At 36.4% G+C, this 14,681-nt stretch overlaps 1 protein-coding gene across 2 annotated transcripts in view; it reads right to left on the reverse strand.

The window, feature by feature from the left end:
• The window catches only part of LOC102694225 (leucine-rich repeat-containing G-protein coupled receptor 5), a 95,459-nt gene that overhangs the window by 37,508 nt on the left and 43,270 nt on the right, over positions 1-14,681 (reverse strand). For both annotated transcript variants that reach the window (XR_011190065.1, XM_006633587.3), the window contains exon 3: positions 10,525-10,596. Coding sequence is in view for 1 of the 2 variants with exons in the window: in XM_006633587.3 (XP_006633650.2) it covers positions 10,525-10,596 (72 nt within the window). In the remaining variant the exon portion in view is untranslated. The remainder of the gene's footprint in view (positions 1-10,524; positions 10,597-14,681) is intronic.

A 14,681-nucleotide genomic window follows, 5' to 3' on the forward strand; every position in this document is an offset into this window, starting at 1 on the left:
ACTATTAATCAGAATAAGTTCTTAATAAGAACATAGTTTGCACCTTGGCTATGTTCCCACTTGGGCTGGAAAAATGGAGCCTACTCAACATTGTACCTTAATTCAGTTTGTAAAGCAATTTCTTGCTGATCTGCTGTGCAGTGGGATCTGCTGCTGGGACACAATACTACTGAACATCACTCAACAAGCAATGGGTGCAAGGCTGGGTACACCCCGGACGGCACACCATGAATTGCGCGCACAGACACAAACATGGGACATGCTCACACCAGGGCCGGTTTCCCCAGAAGCCAGTTAACCTTCCAGTATCATTTTGGATTGTGGGAAGAAACCTGAGCACCTGGAGGAAACTCACCTAAACGTGAGGAGAACATACAAAAGTCCACCCTTGGAACTGACTCCAGGGCCCTTGCTTACCACTGTGCCACCGTGCTGCCCGAAACGCTACAGATGAGCACTGGAATTAATGGCATTTGTTGTGCCTTTTAATTCCTGCATGAGTATTAAATATGATGAGACATGAACTGCAAATTAAGACATCATTCCTACCATAAAATTTTAAACGCAAAGGAGCTAGGTACTTAAATAAACAGCAAACACCATTGTGATGACCTGCGTCCCAGTGCCCTGTGTATTTTTTAAATGCTGCTGTTTGCTTTAAAAATGTTTCAATGAAAAACTATTAATAAATGAAATATCTGATGTAAGTACCTAATGTTCAGGGAAATAAAATATACAACTTGAAAGACATCTCCGGCTAAGTTCAAAATTGTTAGTCTATTTCATCTACATAAATTAATTTATATTGTATTCCTGTAGCTCCTGGGTCCTGGGTTCTGGGATTACAGAATGGGGATCCTTCTGTGTGGTGAGCGTACGTCTTCCTGGATTTGTTCCAGGAAGACGTACGCTGTTTATTCCCAGTTTGTTCCAGTTTATTAGATGTTCCAGTTTATTCCCTCCTTCCAAAGACATGTCGGTTACAGTCGCTTAACTGGTGTCTTTAATTGTCTTTAATTTAATTGCTTGTGTGCACACAGGACAGGGGTCCTACCTGGAGGTGGACGGGAGGAGGTCTGTCTTGCTGTTTTTCCGCATCTATCTTTCCACTCTAGGCTCTAAGTTGCCGAAACACTTTTCCTGAAATAATGAGCTTTAAAAAACTGTATAGCTAGAAGCAGATCTCAATGTTTTATCACTAGGGTTAAGCAACAAGCGAACCCATTGCTTGTTTCTGTGTAAAAGATATTCACTTCATTCCTCTTGTCACTGTGTGCAGCCTGTCAGAATATGTTGATCTTTTGGCACAAGATTTTGTCTCACTGTCAGTGTTTATTCAGTATTATTGTTTTAAGACTCTCTAGTTGAAGTCTGAGATTATGCCAGAAGGACAAGGTAGGGCATGTTTGATACCACTAACAAGCACTTCGGTTCTTTTCATTTTTCAGTATGAACAGCATATTAACTGACAAAAGTGTCAGTTTGTTGATGTTATTTCAGGGTGTCCTTAAACATAAATAGGCTTAAATATTGAAGTAAGAAGATATAAGTGGAATTCTATGTATTCACATCAGTCGCAATATGACCTCATCATTCTCAGCATGACCTTAACATTGCATCTCATCCCTGTTTTAGTTTCTTGGCAGTATTGTTACAAGTACATCTTATAAAAATGTTTTGCTTTAAATGATAGTACTTAAAAAATTCTGCACAAGTCTTAACTTTTCCTCTTAAGCAGAGTTCAAAAACATTAATCACTGTGCATTTTTCACATTATACTTAAGGCTTCACTAAAAAGAGCTAATGCCACTCTAGTCCCTCATCTTTTGTACCACACCCATGCACGATGACATCCCAAGAATAGTTTTATCATAGTAATATAGTAATAATTACCACTTGTTACTAAAATATTTTGGCTGTGGAAACCCAGATGTTTTATGCTTCTGATACACCAAGTCAAGAAAATATCATTGACTCCTGAGAACTATTCAGTTTTTCAGTACAAGTGCATGGTACTAATTTAACTATACGGGAATTACAGTAAAAGGTGTTTCAAAAACACACAGAAAGATTGCTAAGATTTCATGCCCCCTAAGAGAATGCCTTCTGTATATTTTTAAAATAGTTCTTTCAGCAAAAGAGGACATTTTAGGCAATTTCAGTACCTTAACCCTTTTTTCTGATTTGACACAAAATAAGAACATTGTATAAATGAAAGGAGGATAATTGTAGTGTTGTGAATAAAACGTAAACTCATATTTAATCAGAACTGGTTGTTAAAAAGAATTAATAGCATGTAAACTTAATAATCAATTAGAAACATACTAATCAGAATTGGGGAATCTCTGTGTAAAGGATTACTTCCATAAAGGAGCAAGTGAGGAGAAAGCTTTTAAACAACATAAACAATAAATTAAATGTATACAAAAGTCATCAGTTAAATCAATTATGAAGTGCATGTACAGTTAGATTTGTAATAATACATTAAGTAATGCATTACCTCTGAAAAGCAATTTTTGTTCAACCGTCATGTTTCTTCATAAAGTGCCTTAAATGCATTACTAAACATAAATTGTACTGAATAAGATAAAATACTTTTGTGGTCATAATGGCCATTCCATCAACACACAAACCATCAGTGTAGCAAAAATCTTTAAATAATTTGTGATATATAAAACTACAACTTTGTGTTAGTAAAACTAAAGCTACTCTTCTAGAGTCTAGTACTCCACGTTTCCAGTTTTCTGAGTTACATTCTTACACCAATGAGCTGTTTATCAGTAAGGCCTTGAGAATCTACAGGTCAGAGAGTTACATTCCTTACAGTAGAGGTCATAATGAGATTTGACAGACCACCTGCTGTGCTTAGGTACCCAAAATGCGCAACTTGCCAATGACCCACTGCTCTTTCAGACACTTAACAGGGAAATTCAGTACAAGCAGGACCGGCCAGATGTGTGTCATTTTAATCTTTAAGCATAACACACTCAACAAAACAGGGCAAATGAAACTAATTGTGATAGCTGGCACAGTATAACCTGAGTGTGACAGTGGTGGTTAGTTGTGCAATGTGGTCATACTCCACATTGTAGCAGGGATAGCCCACAGATTCAAGCCCCCAGTCAGTTTTTTCTAATCAACTGTATTATTTCAGCCATTACTATTCTACTTGCAATCATTTTATTAACCCAATTTGATGGACAGACGGAGATGAAAATATCAGGTTTTGAACTTATCAGTGTGATCCATCCAGTCTTTCTCAAGACTGATCGTGGAGATTTATAGGTAACTAATATATCACTCATTTCTAATGGATTGGAAAAAAATTACTTGTGATCACTTTCCTGTCATTTGTTATAAAATTATAGATCATTTGGAATAAGAATATCCAGCACTCACAGACATGAGTTCTCTTAATTGCACAACATACTTGCTTAATTGATTATGAACCATGAGTGATTTAGAGGCCCCAATAAAACTTACTGGATTGCAACTGTGTGGGTTGGAGATTCCTGGTCTAAACCAATCCAGGTGCCAATTGTGTTTGACAGGAAACAAAGTTCAATGAAGTGACAGGTAGGACCTTAAAAATGCCATGTTGTTATAAAAAACACATTTCTGATTCTGAGGGAGTAAAATAGCTGCTATTTTTGTTATGCATTCGGTAATAATAAAAAGCATTACTGATACATAACACGACAGTTTTGCTCAAAAACAGCTTTGTTTCAAAGCAGTTGCATGATTAATGAATGAGGCAGACCCCACATCCTTTATCACACACAGAACAAAATGGACAAGTTTTGCTCAACCCCTGTGTTCTTTTTTTGCTTATCCATGGTAAGCGACCTCTGCAGTTGTCAAAAGTAATGAAAAAAACCCTGGATGTGGACAGAAGCCGTGCCAGACCACACCACAGACACTCTCTCTTCATAAGAAAAATTACATGGTGCTGAAATATTGTTCAACGTTCCAGTGGCTGCATAGTCACAATAAAAAAAGACCACTTTCACAGGAAATTTACTTTTATAAAGCGGACTTTCTTTAACATTTGTTTTGTACGTCACAAACAGGTTTTTATTTACTTTTATGAGAGTTCCAGATGTTTCACTATAAGGGGTGATAAATTAAAACAAGGCTTTAGTCTTATCACGTGTATTTGCGTATTGAACTATATTAGTGTAGGACTGTAATTGATTACATGTCAGCCTTGATATGAAAGAGGTTTCTTTCATTAAAACATGTAGGCGCCTTGACAAACTGTTTAAGAAGTTTTTTAAAATAACCAAAGTTCTCAACAATGTTAGTAGGTCATTCTGAAGAAGGCTTTAATAAAACCTTACTAGTGCCAATTTTCTGCTCTGATTCTAGTTTACCCTACAGTACCTTCCTGCAAGTTTAGTTTAGAAATGTAGTGTGATTTTCATGCAGCCCTGAATAAACAGGTGGTGTAGCACTGCTGTATTTGAAGGTAGCCCAGGGAGCTGATCCAAAACACACATGATTTAAAATTGACAACCAGATTTAGACCTGGATTAAATCAAATAATCAGCCCACCAGCTAACTGCAAATTACCACCCTTCTTAAGGTGACCATATGGCTCTGTTTTCATAGGGATACACTGAGAAATGCTATCCTGTCTCAATGTTGCTGGTGAACATGTTGACATACATCTACGTAATCATCCCACTAGTTCATGATGATAGGATCCCATCCGAAAGAAGCAAGAGGACAAACAAAATGTTATTGACAGGTTACGATTGTTGGGTGACTTTTAAAATGTATTCTGGGCCTTACGCAATTATATTGACCTGCTCACCATTCACAAGAAAATAAAGTTCTGTAACTAATGGTGGCTTTATTTCCTAAGGATTCTATTTTCTACTAGTGGAAACTATTCTGGGTGAGAATTCTGATTGGCGGATTGCAGTTCTGATTTTATCCTTATCCTTAAAACATTTGTATAAGTAATGCAGATACTGGTAAAGTAACTGAATTGCCATATCATGTGTGCAAAAGGTAATTGAAGGCAGCTGGAATTCTTTGCTTTGCTGTTATTGGAAGTTTTGTCAATATATGAAAAGCCATTCACACACTAATTAAAAGAAAATTAAAATACTAAGACAAATGTCTCATGCATATACAGTAGAAATGAAAATAAGTACAAGAGGTTGGAGGTAGAAGTACAGAGCCATACTGTATACAAATGATTAGTGCAATACTGGCCGGTATCTCAAGACTTATAAGATCAATTCTGAAGCAAGTTTTACAAGAAAAATAAATAGTAATGATGATTCTTCAAGTGGCTTTTCAAAGACAAAGGAGCTGGAAGCTCACATTGGTTTTGAATTCACATTGATGCCAATGGAGTTTTTCCAAAAGTTTATATAATGTTATAAATAATAATTACTCTGGCTTTAATATTGCTTTAAAATCTTTCTGGGAAAAAAAAGGTGGAAGCAGAGTTAATTGAGGACTCCTTTGCTGTCTCATCTTTTACAAATTATTATATTCTTTAATGGGGGAAATTGGGCTTCTGAAGTCTTGTCGACAAATTGCATTTAGAGCTTGATTTTAATTCTGATGCACATGTTTGACCTATAGGAAGTCGCTGGAGTTTTGTCTATGTGTCATCTTAAAACTCAGGCCACCAGAGCCTTACTGATCCCTGTCAGGTAAGGCCCAGTGACACGAGTTGGATAGGAGCCAGGCAGAGCCCTGTTCTGTTTCATTAAGCGGCCTGAAAGCGTGCTTTCTGCGACATGTCTAAAGGGGTGAAAAGGCACAAAAAGACAATGTCACAAAACCAAACGAAGAGAGGAAATTCACTGACAACTGACCCTTCTTCCTCAGTGGAGCATGCATCACATGTGGACTGCATTAGCGAAGAATGAAAAGGGAATCCAGATCAGATAAGAAGATGATGAAAAAGTAGGGGGATGGAGCAAAACAACATCTGAAAAGGAGCCGGCATTCTGCAACGCACACACGGTAAAATGTCAGATGATGAGCAAGCAAACAAGAAGGAAAATGCAGAAACACACGGAGAGCCATGGTTAACTAATTCTACCACTGAAGCTATGAAAACCAAAGAGGCACATAAAATCAAACATGATATGCATGAATTATTCCAAAACAAACGTGAGTTCACATTTCTGTTTGTTGAACGAAGCAGAATTAAGCTCTGATTAAAATTAATGTCATGTCAGTAGCCTTTAGTAATGAATGACACTGACTAGATAGTAAATTCTTTCACTAGATTAAGCATTTCCATTATAGGAATTTAGACACAAATTTAAGTGTTTATATTTAATGTATCTAATTAAGCTGGTGATGGATGTTCTTCAATTTGAAAAGTGACTGTATGATGCCCAAATATGAAACAGAAGACTAAGATGGAAATTGTTCAAGTAGCTCCGTCAGCATGCGTAAGCTGAAAAGGAACAAGTAAAGGTTTATTCTATGTTCAAAAGAAAAGAAAAGAAACACAACGTTTCAGCTGTGGAGCCTTCTTTGGGTGCTGAAACGTTGTGTTTTCTTTCTTCTCTTTTCAGCATGGAATAAACCTTTACTTGTTGCTTTACAATGGAAATTTATTGTAATTAAGCAAGTTGTAATCATTTGTGTTTTATTCCATGCTTAATGGAATATAAATTCTAAAAGGCAATATAAAACTTTTACTCATGTTGTTAGCTACAGTACACCCATAAAATAAGAAAAAGAAAAAAAGCATTATTGAAGATTTGTAGTTCTGGCAGTAATGTACTGAATCTCTCAGGAGACGTTCTCTATGGCAGGAACAAATGTTTAACTTTATTATTGTTTTAAGACTGCAATTTGTCTTCATTTCCATCACCTAGGACACAGCTCTAGACTTAGCACCTGCTTATTTAATAAAATAAAATAATAAATAAATAAAATAAAATTAGGTTATTAGTAGTAAATTTCTCTTTCATACAACACATTTAACATTTTCTGTTGGTCTAAATTATTTTTATAGCTTATGGCACCTTTCTTAGCACATGTAATTTATAAAAAAAACACTCATTTTTTTCACATAAAAATGCCTTAGGTAGACTTAACTGAGATAAGTCACACCCTTATTGGAGAAGTCTGAGACTCTGCCTCACCAGCTGACTATGCCATGAGTACATTCTCAATGAAAACATTAACTGCATATAAGCTACAGGGCATCCAAATATTAAATAGTCTGATACCTTCTTCAAATTTTTAAAGTGTGAGAACATTGAACCACAGGCAATTCAAATGATGCAGCCCCGGAGCAGTCTTCATGAACAAGTGTTGGTTGACTGCACGAGGAATTTCAAGCATCAATATAAAGGTCTGACTACATACTCAGTCCTGGAAGTCTACAGACCTGCTGGTTTTCATTCCAGCCGAGAGCATATACAGTCCCACATCTAACTGAGGTCTTAATTAAACTGACAAATTGCTTAAAAGGAACTTTTGCAATTTACTCAGAAGATGTTTTTACTTACACAATAGGTAAAAGGCAGTTTCCAACAGTAGGAGCTGAATACAGTCAAACAGTGCAGAAAGGTCCTAAGACTAAGTCAGTTAAGGTTTTGCACATTCTCAGGTCCTGCCTTCCATATCAAGTATAGAATGTCTTAGATCATCTTCTCCTATAGACACAGACACATGTATCTTATTCGGTATTATAAATTATTATAATCTGCAGTTGCAAGGTAAACGATTAATTTATAACTAAGACATTTAGCAGAGAGAGGGTAACGTACAGTATAGGTCTATGCATAAGACTAGATTCCTTTCAATTTCCTTAATTTATTCAGAACTCAATTAACACTTCAAAACATAAAGTTAAGTTTGCTTAGAATATAAAGTATAGTGAAACCTAGTCACGATCTGAAAACCCTGACACTAGCCCAGTAGAGGACAAATATAAATACTGCATGAGGCATTCAACAATCAAGTTTGTGGAGTGCTTCACAAAATATTTAGTGTTAAATACCGGTAATAGTACTCAACTCAAACATGCAACAGAAATCGGGGCAGAAAGCTTTCGTAATGAAAACTTACTATGCAATCTACAGCATTTACAAAATATGTTAAATATGTGCACTAAAGTGATTGTTTTACATTATGTTTAATACAAAACAATACTATGGTACTATAATAACAAACTGATCAAGCTGATTTAGAAGTATAAATGTTTGCTTTAAAAGAAAAATAAACAAATTAATTTAAAAAAGCCTATATTGGGCCTTGAACCACCAAGAGAATCTGCGTTAATCACATGCATAGTAACACAATAAAAAAAAAATTATGTTTCGTCTTGATTATAATACTGACGCCAAGCAGTTGCAAGACACTGCAACATTGTCAAGGCTTAGTGAAACAAGACATGCACTCTGGGAATGTTGTGAGCAAGAACATCACAATATGAAGTTGCTCGGACATTCAGGGTTCATTCATATCCCATCACCAGACTCCAGCAGTGCAAGCGACTGACAGGAGCACCCTTCACTGACCCCTACTAGTTCAACTGTGTGTAATCACCTAGGAGAGACCACCTGAGGGATCACTTCCACAAAAAAACAACTACAGCTGCTAACACAATCCTGCTTCACAAAAGACCCATAAGGCCGATTACAGTCATTGGATGACTCAGAGCTGCCAGTATCCAGCATGCCTGCAAAGTTAACATCATAACTCAACATTGCCAGGCTGAACAACTGAATGTGCATCAGCTTGGAACACAACTCCCTGGATACTGGTAAAAGGTTTTTTATAATGAAGATTGGTTCTTCTATAATGTCTCATCTGATTTTATCAGAGCATGTGTATGCCGGAGAAATCTGAAAAAACTCACTCTGTAACAAAGAGATGTCATTGTGTTTGCGGCAGCAGGAAAATAAAATAGGGAAACATTAATGAAAGCAAAATAATTTTGAATGCTCCTTGGTCTTGGTTGACTTGAAATTCAATATTCATCTGAGGAAGTCATAGAGACAAATGCTTTTACTCCTTTCATCCATTTTCTAGCCACTTAATCAATCCCAGCAAGCAATGGGAGCAAGGCAGTATACACCCAGGACAGGACACCAGTCCATCACAAAGCACACATACACACAGACAGGCACACACTCACACCAGGCCCAATTTTCCTAAAAGCCAAAAAACCTACCAGTATGTCTTTGCACTGTGGGAGTACACCAGAGTACCTGGAGGGGTCTGAGAGAAAACACGTAAACTCCACCCCAGGAACCCAGAGCTCCAGTGCTGCAATTTTAGTGTTAATCACTACGTCACAATGCTGCCCTACACTAACTTTAATAATAAAACTATTAATTTGCACATGATCTCATAGCAAAGGGGTGGAATATTTATAATATTTTAATGATTAATTTGAAAGTCTGGTTTGTTTACATAACACCTGTGTTTTTGCCTTTATCAGTTAGTGGTAAATTTAGATCACAAAGATTCTAAATACTATTTGAAATTGACATGATTGCAAGCTCATACAGTAACAATATGTGGAGACTTTTCAGGGGGGATTTGCAAAGCATTACAATTGCATTGTGTTGACTCCTTAATCATTCAATACAAATAAGCTCTTGTTAAACCAGGAAACTGTACCACTGGTACTGCAGAGCCACATTGCCTTCTGCTGTTCATTCTACTTGAGCTCTGAATGACTCAATCAACTGCCTACAGTAATTAGGAGAGATTAGCATGCTTTCTAGATGCTCATTGCCCACTTAAGGCTGTGGGACTGTGGCTCTCCAAGACCAGGGATGCAGACATCTGCTCTATACTGTCCATGTCAATGGTGATTTCTTGCTTTAACTTAAAATCAATGTGAGTGGTCTACTGTATTGCAGCATGTGAATCCCATGAGAGGCCTGTGTGAGGAAATGGAGAGATGAGAACATCAAAATCGAGCAGCACCAAGGCAGCATGGATAATCATACTTTACAGGTTAAATGCAGGAACATCCCTTTGACCTTAGTGCAATGTCTCTCTAACTCATGTTCAAAGTAATGATAGTGAGCACACCGTATAAATCAAACATGCCTAACTCTAATGCACACGTAAGGAATGCGACATTTGAAGGTGTGTTTTATGCAATTTTTTTACACATGGCAAAATTATGTCGAAACCAAATCTTAACTTTATACCATTTAATGCTTACTTTGAATCTCCCTTTTAGTGAGTTTCAGTATACTGTATTTGTACATTTAAAATATCCTTGCACATTCCTTTCGGTGCTCGTTTAGTTTGGTTTTCTAATTGAAAACATTCGGAAAGTGATATTTTTCACAAATCTGGCCATTACTATACATATAACATCACAAATGGCTGTGGTGATACAATTTAACAATGTCTTGATTTTAGTCCAAGGCTTCTGGCAGCTGACAGCCCCCAAAGAACACCTTTTCATCGTGAAAATCCCTCAGTCGAAATGTCCCTGCTTTCCCCCAACGAGGCTCTCAATGTAAATGGGAAATGCTGTATGTATTAAACAATGCATGGTTTACTTACAGCACTTTAAGATTGAAAAGGCCAGAAAATGCCCCCTTAGGGATGTGCATCAAGTCATTTCCTGCAAGACGCCTGTAGGGGGAAGAAGAAAAAATGGAATACATTTTTTGTCATGTGGATTTAATTTAACTGAGAAGAAAAGCTAAACAGATACAGTTAACAATAGGTGCCAACAGCTGTAAGGACTCTGAAACCTTTTTCTCTCTCAGAGTTTCTTTAGGAAAAACAGTGCCAGCATATTAAACCAACTAGAGTCTATATACTTTAAAGGGGGAAAGGGAAATTTAAAAGGGGAAAATACTTACTAGCATAGCTGTCGTTTTTGTGTTTATTAAATGGAAAACAATATTTAAAACAATAATCAAAATGTTTACATAAATACGTTAAAATACCTTAAACTGGTTAAATACAAAATACTTTTTGAGTACAGTACAAGAAGCATTCAAAAGTGTTTATGTAGCATATTTTAAGATTCTTCAGTTCAAGATTAATAATTAACTTATTTGACATGAGAAAAGCAGCTTTCTGATTTGCAGTTTTTATTGTGGTTTGTCAACAAATAAAATGGACTTCTTATAACCTTCTGCTAATAGCATTTGACAGCTGTTGATTTTTAATAGATCTCTTAGTGCGGTTTTACACCTGGCAAAAATACATTAGTAAAAACTGTTGTCTGTAATGTCATGGCAAATCACAGAATAAAATGAACCATCTTTTTCTCTTTTCAGGAAAACAAAGATGATTTGATTGCTTGCATTTTTACAAACAAATCATCAGTAGCCCTTTCACAGTTTATGTGTAGTATTGCAAGCAGCCTGTGTTCAACTAAGGAACTTTCCCATCCAGGAGACTTGGAAGTAAGAAGTAAGTTGGAAATACTGTAAGGAGATTCAGAAAGCATGAAGCTTTCTGAATCTGTTATATAGTATGATATATTAGATTTGCATGAATAATAATTAAGGCAAAATTACTCCCTAATATTATTCAAAAGGGTCACAGTGATCCTATCTGCCTATGCCTATGGACCAGTGCACCAACATTTTAGATTAAAAAATAGCAACATTTGGTGTCATCTTCTGGATGCATTTATATCTATTATACTATCTCATTCTTTAACATAAATTGTGAAAGCAACATAATTATTTGCACCTGCACTGAAAAAAGATGTCATTTATAAGTAATCCTAAGCATCACAGTCCCAAGCTGCAGATATAGTACTTACTGTAGGAGTTAATATATTCCGGCTGACAGCAATAGCAACAACTGAATATTTTGTGAGTTGAAATCGGTCATAGTTATGCAATTTCAGAACCAAATCATGTATAACACAGAGGAATTACCTCAAATGTTCTTGTGTTATTAAGCATATAATGTTCTCATAGGTAATTTATTGTTGTATTTAAATGTATTTGCTGAAATTCTACACACCACACCGCATTAAATCTTTGAAAGAATTCAGACACTTCCTAAACCTGGCCCATTTTGTGAAATGATGCATATATGCATGATACATATATCATTAATCTTAATATTTTATTCAAAACATGAATGATTGAACTGAAGACTTCTGTGGGTAAGATAAGTTACATTAATAAGTGTTAGAAAAAAAACAAATACTGTATGTTGAGAAATCAGTATTCAGGCTTGTGAACTCAACATTCGGTATAAGCATCTTTAGCAGCACTTAAAGCCACAGTTCCTTTTCGGTAAGTCTCTACCAACTTCACACACTGACTGCCCATTTTTCTGATTTACTCAAGATTTCTTTCCAAAGATTTCCTCTAGGATTCAAGTTAAGTCAGGCCTACTCAAGGACTTTCACTTTCATATTCTTCAGCGACTCTACTTTAGCTTTGGCCATTGGATCATTGTTCTGTTGAGAGGTGATTTTTGATCCAGTTTAAGGTCTGAAGCAGGGTTTCCTCTAAGGTTTGCCAGTACTTTGCTATATCTATGTTCCCATCAGTCTTGACAAGCTTCCCAGTCCCCGTTGATGAGAAGCAGAACTATGACATAATGCTGCCACCACCATGCTTGACAGAGGATGTGAGTGATGCTCTGTGTCGTGTTTGCACCACAAATAATGCTTTGTATTTTGACCAAAAAGTTCAAAATTTTGTCTCGTTTGAGCATAAGATCTTTTTTCACGTTTGCAGTATTACAGTATATACTGTAGGTGCTTTGCTACAAATCCTATGGGAATTTGAGATGTTTTTTTTCACTTCTCTCTGTGAAGTGTCTGGGATACTGTTAAGTATTTTCTGCCATTTTAGCCACTGAACTGTTTAACACTTTCAAAGTCGCCATTGGCGTCACAGTTGCATCTCTAACCAGTTTACTCCCTGCTTTATAGTTTGAAGGGACAGCCTGATCTGCGCAGTGTCTGAGGGATTTCCACTTCTTAAGGTTTGACTTCACCATGACTTTAATATGAGACATTAAAGGTCTCTGAAATATATTTATATCCCTTTCCTGGTCTGCGCTGTTATACATCTTTATTCTTGAGTTGTTCTGAAAGAAACCACTTTCAAAGCAACTCAGATGTGAAGCCCTAGTACTGCACACCAGCTGAGGCTGCTCATCTAATCGTGTGGCTCGTAATTTTGTCCTCTGAAATTCCTTTAAATTTTCCACACCAAACGGTTTCAAAACTTACGCAATCATGAAGTTTCCATTCCTCTTCCATATTATCAATTTACTTCTTTTTGTTTTTTATTATTAAACCATAATTGGCCACTTCCAAGTATCATGAGTGCAAACGTTTTTTAAGAAACAAAATGTTGTAACGGTTTGATTAGTTTTTGCATGGCATGGCACCTTAATGAACTGTATCTTAAAACAATAAATAGATATAGCACACTTTATATAGGATTGTGCTGCTTCAGTATTGACAAACGGTCATCCCTGTAGGTATAAAACTCCTGATTTCAAGCTTCCCCGGATTGATTCCCTGTTAAATTAAAATTTAATTTTAAACTTCAGCTGATTACTGTACATTACATTGTCATTCAGCTGCATTCCAACTCAAAGACTCACTTTATATTTATAACATACCTATAGCAGACTCTGTAGTCTAAAGACACTTGACCCTTCTTATTAAAACAGAACTGCTTTATTATTAGAGATTCAAGACATTTTTCTTTATTGACCCTCTATAGGGAGCCAAGGTTTCACATTTTGGACTCTACACGTCTTTCTGTCCTTCTTGGAATCACTTATGCATGGAGCACAGGCTATGCCTTGGAGCTCCTTATCAGACGGTTGTAGGCTCAAGCCCCTGAGTGTCCACACTTTGTTTGAAGCTGTTGAAGAACAGATAACAGACTGAGTGGACTAAGAACAGTGACTCGACATTTAGATACTTATTATATCTGTGTATATTTAGAACTGTTGCATCCTGTTTCTAAATGGAACACTTGTACATTATTGATTGTGAGCCATGTGTTCATTTAAGAGACCTCTGATCATTCAGTACTGACAAATAATTAAATGTTGGAACCTAAATGAATTTAACCGATCACCTGCTTAATTGATCACAGAGAAATTGTTATATGTCTTTTAATAATTGGTGATTTAATGGTGACTTACAAAACCTGAACTGAGGCTCTCCAGAACCAAGGGACCCTTGAATTAGATAATGCAAATTAAGTTTATAAGTTCACACTCATTTTTACCAACATAATTCCAAAATTTTTCCCTGACTTTTTCATAACTTCTTTTCCTGCATAATTTACATCTCGAACGTCCTGGGTCTTCATCTTTTAGGAGCCATAACTTGTATTTTTCATCTGCTTACCAGAGGTCAGTGAAAACACATATACCCGGCATTTTGACATGGGCGCTAGGCTAGCTTATGGCTCACTATAAAATTTCCGCGAGAGGGTCAGACGCGACACTATAATGTGTAATGGTAGCAATGGCAACGCCACAGCCTCTTTTTAAAAGTTTGCTAACTTATGAACAAAATTACATGATACAGCCATGATAATTTGGGGTCAATACCAAAAAAAAAATCCATCACTTTTCCAAAACTTAATGGGTATTTGATCATTTTTCAAAACTTTTCCAGGTCTGGAAAATGAAATTTCATTTTCCATAACTTTTCCAGGATCTCCATGACCGTGGGAACCCTGTGCACCAGAAAAGGGCAGTGAAGT

The sequence above is a fragment of the Lepisosteus oculatus genome, chromosome 7, assembly GCF_040954835.1.
Source record: "Lepisosteus oculatus isolate fLepOcu1 chromosome 7, fLepOcu1.hap2, whole genome shotgun sequence".
NCBI lineage: Eukaryota > Metazoa > Chordata > Actinopteri > Semionotiformes > Lepisosteidae > Lepisosteus > Lepisosteus oculatus.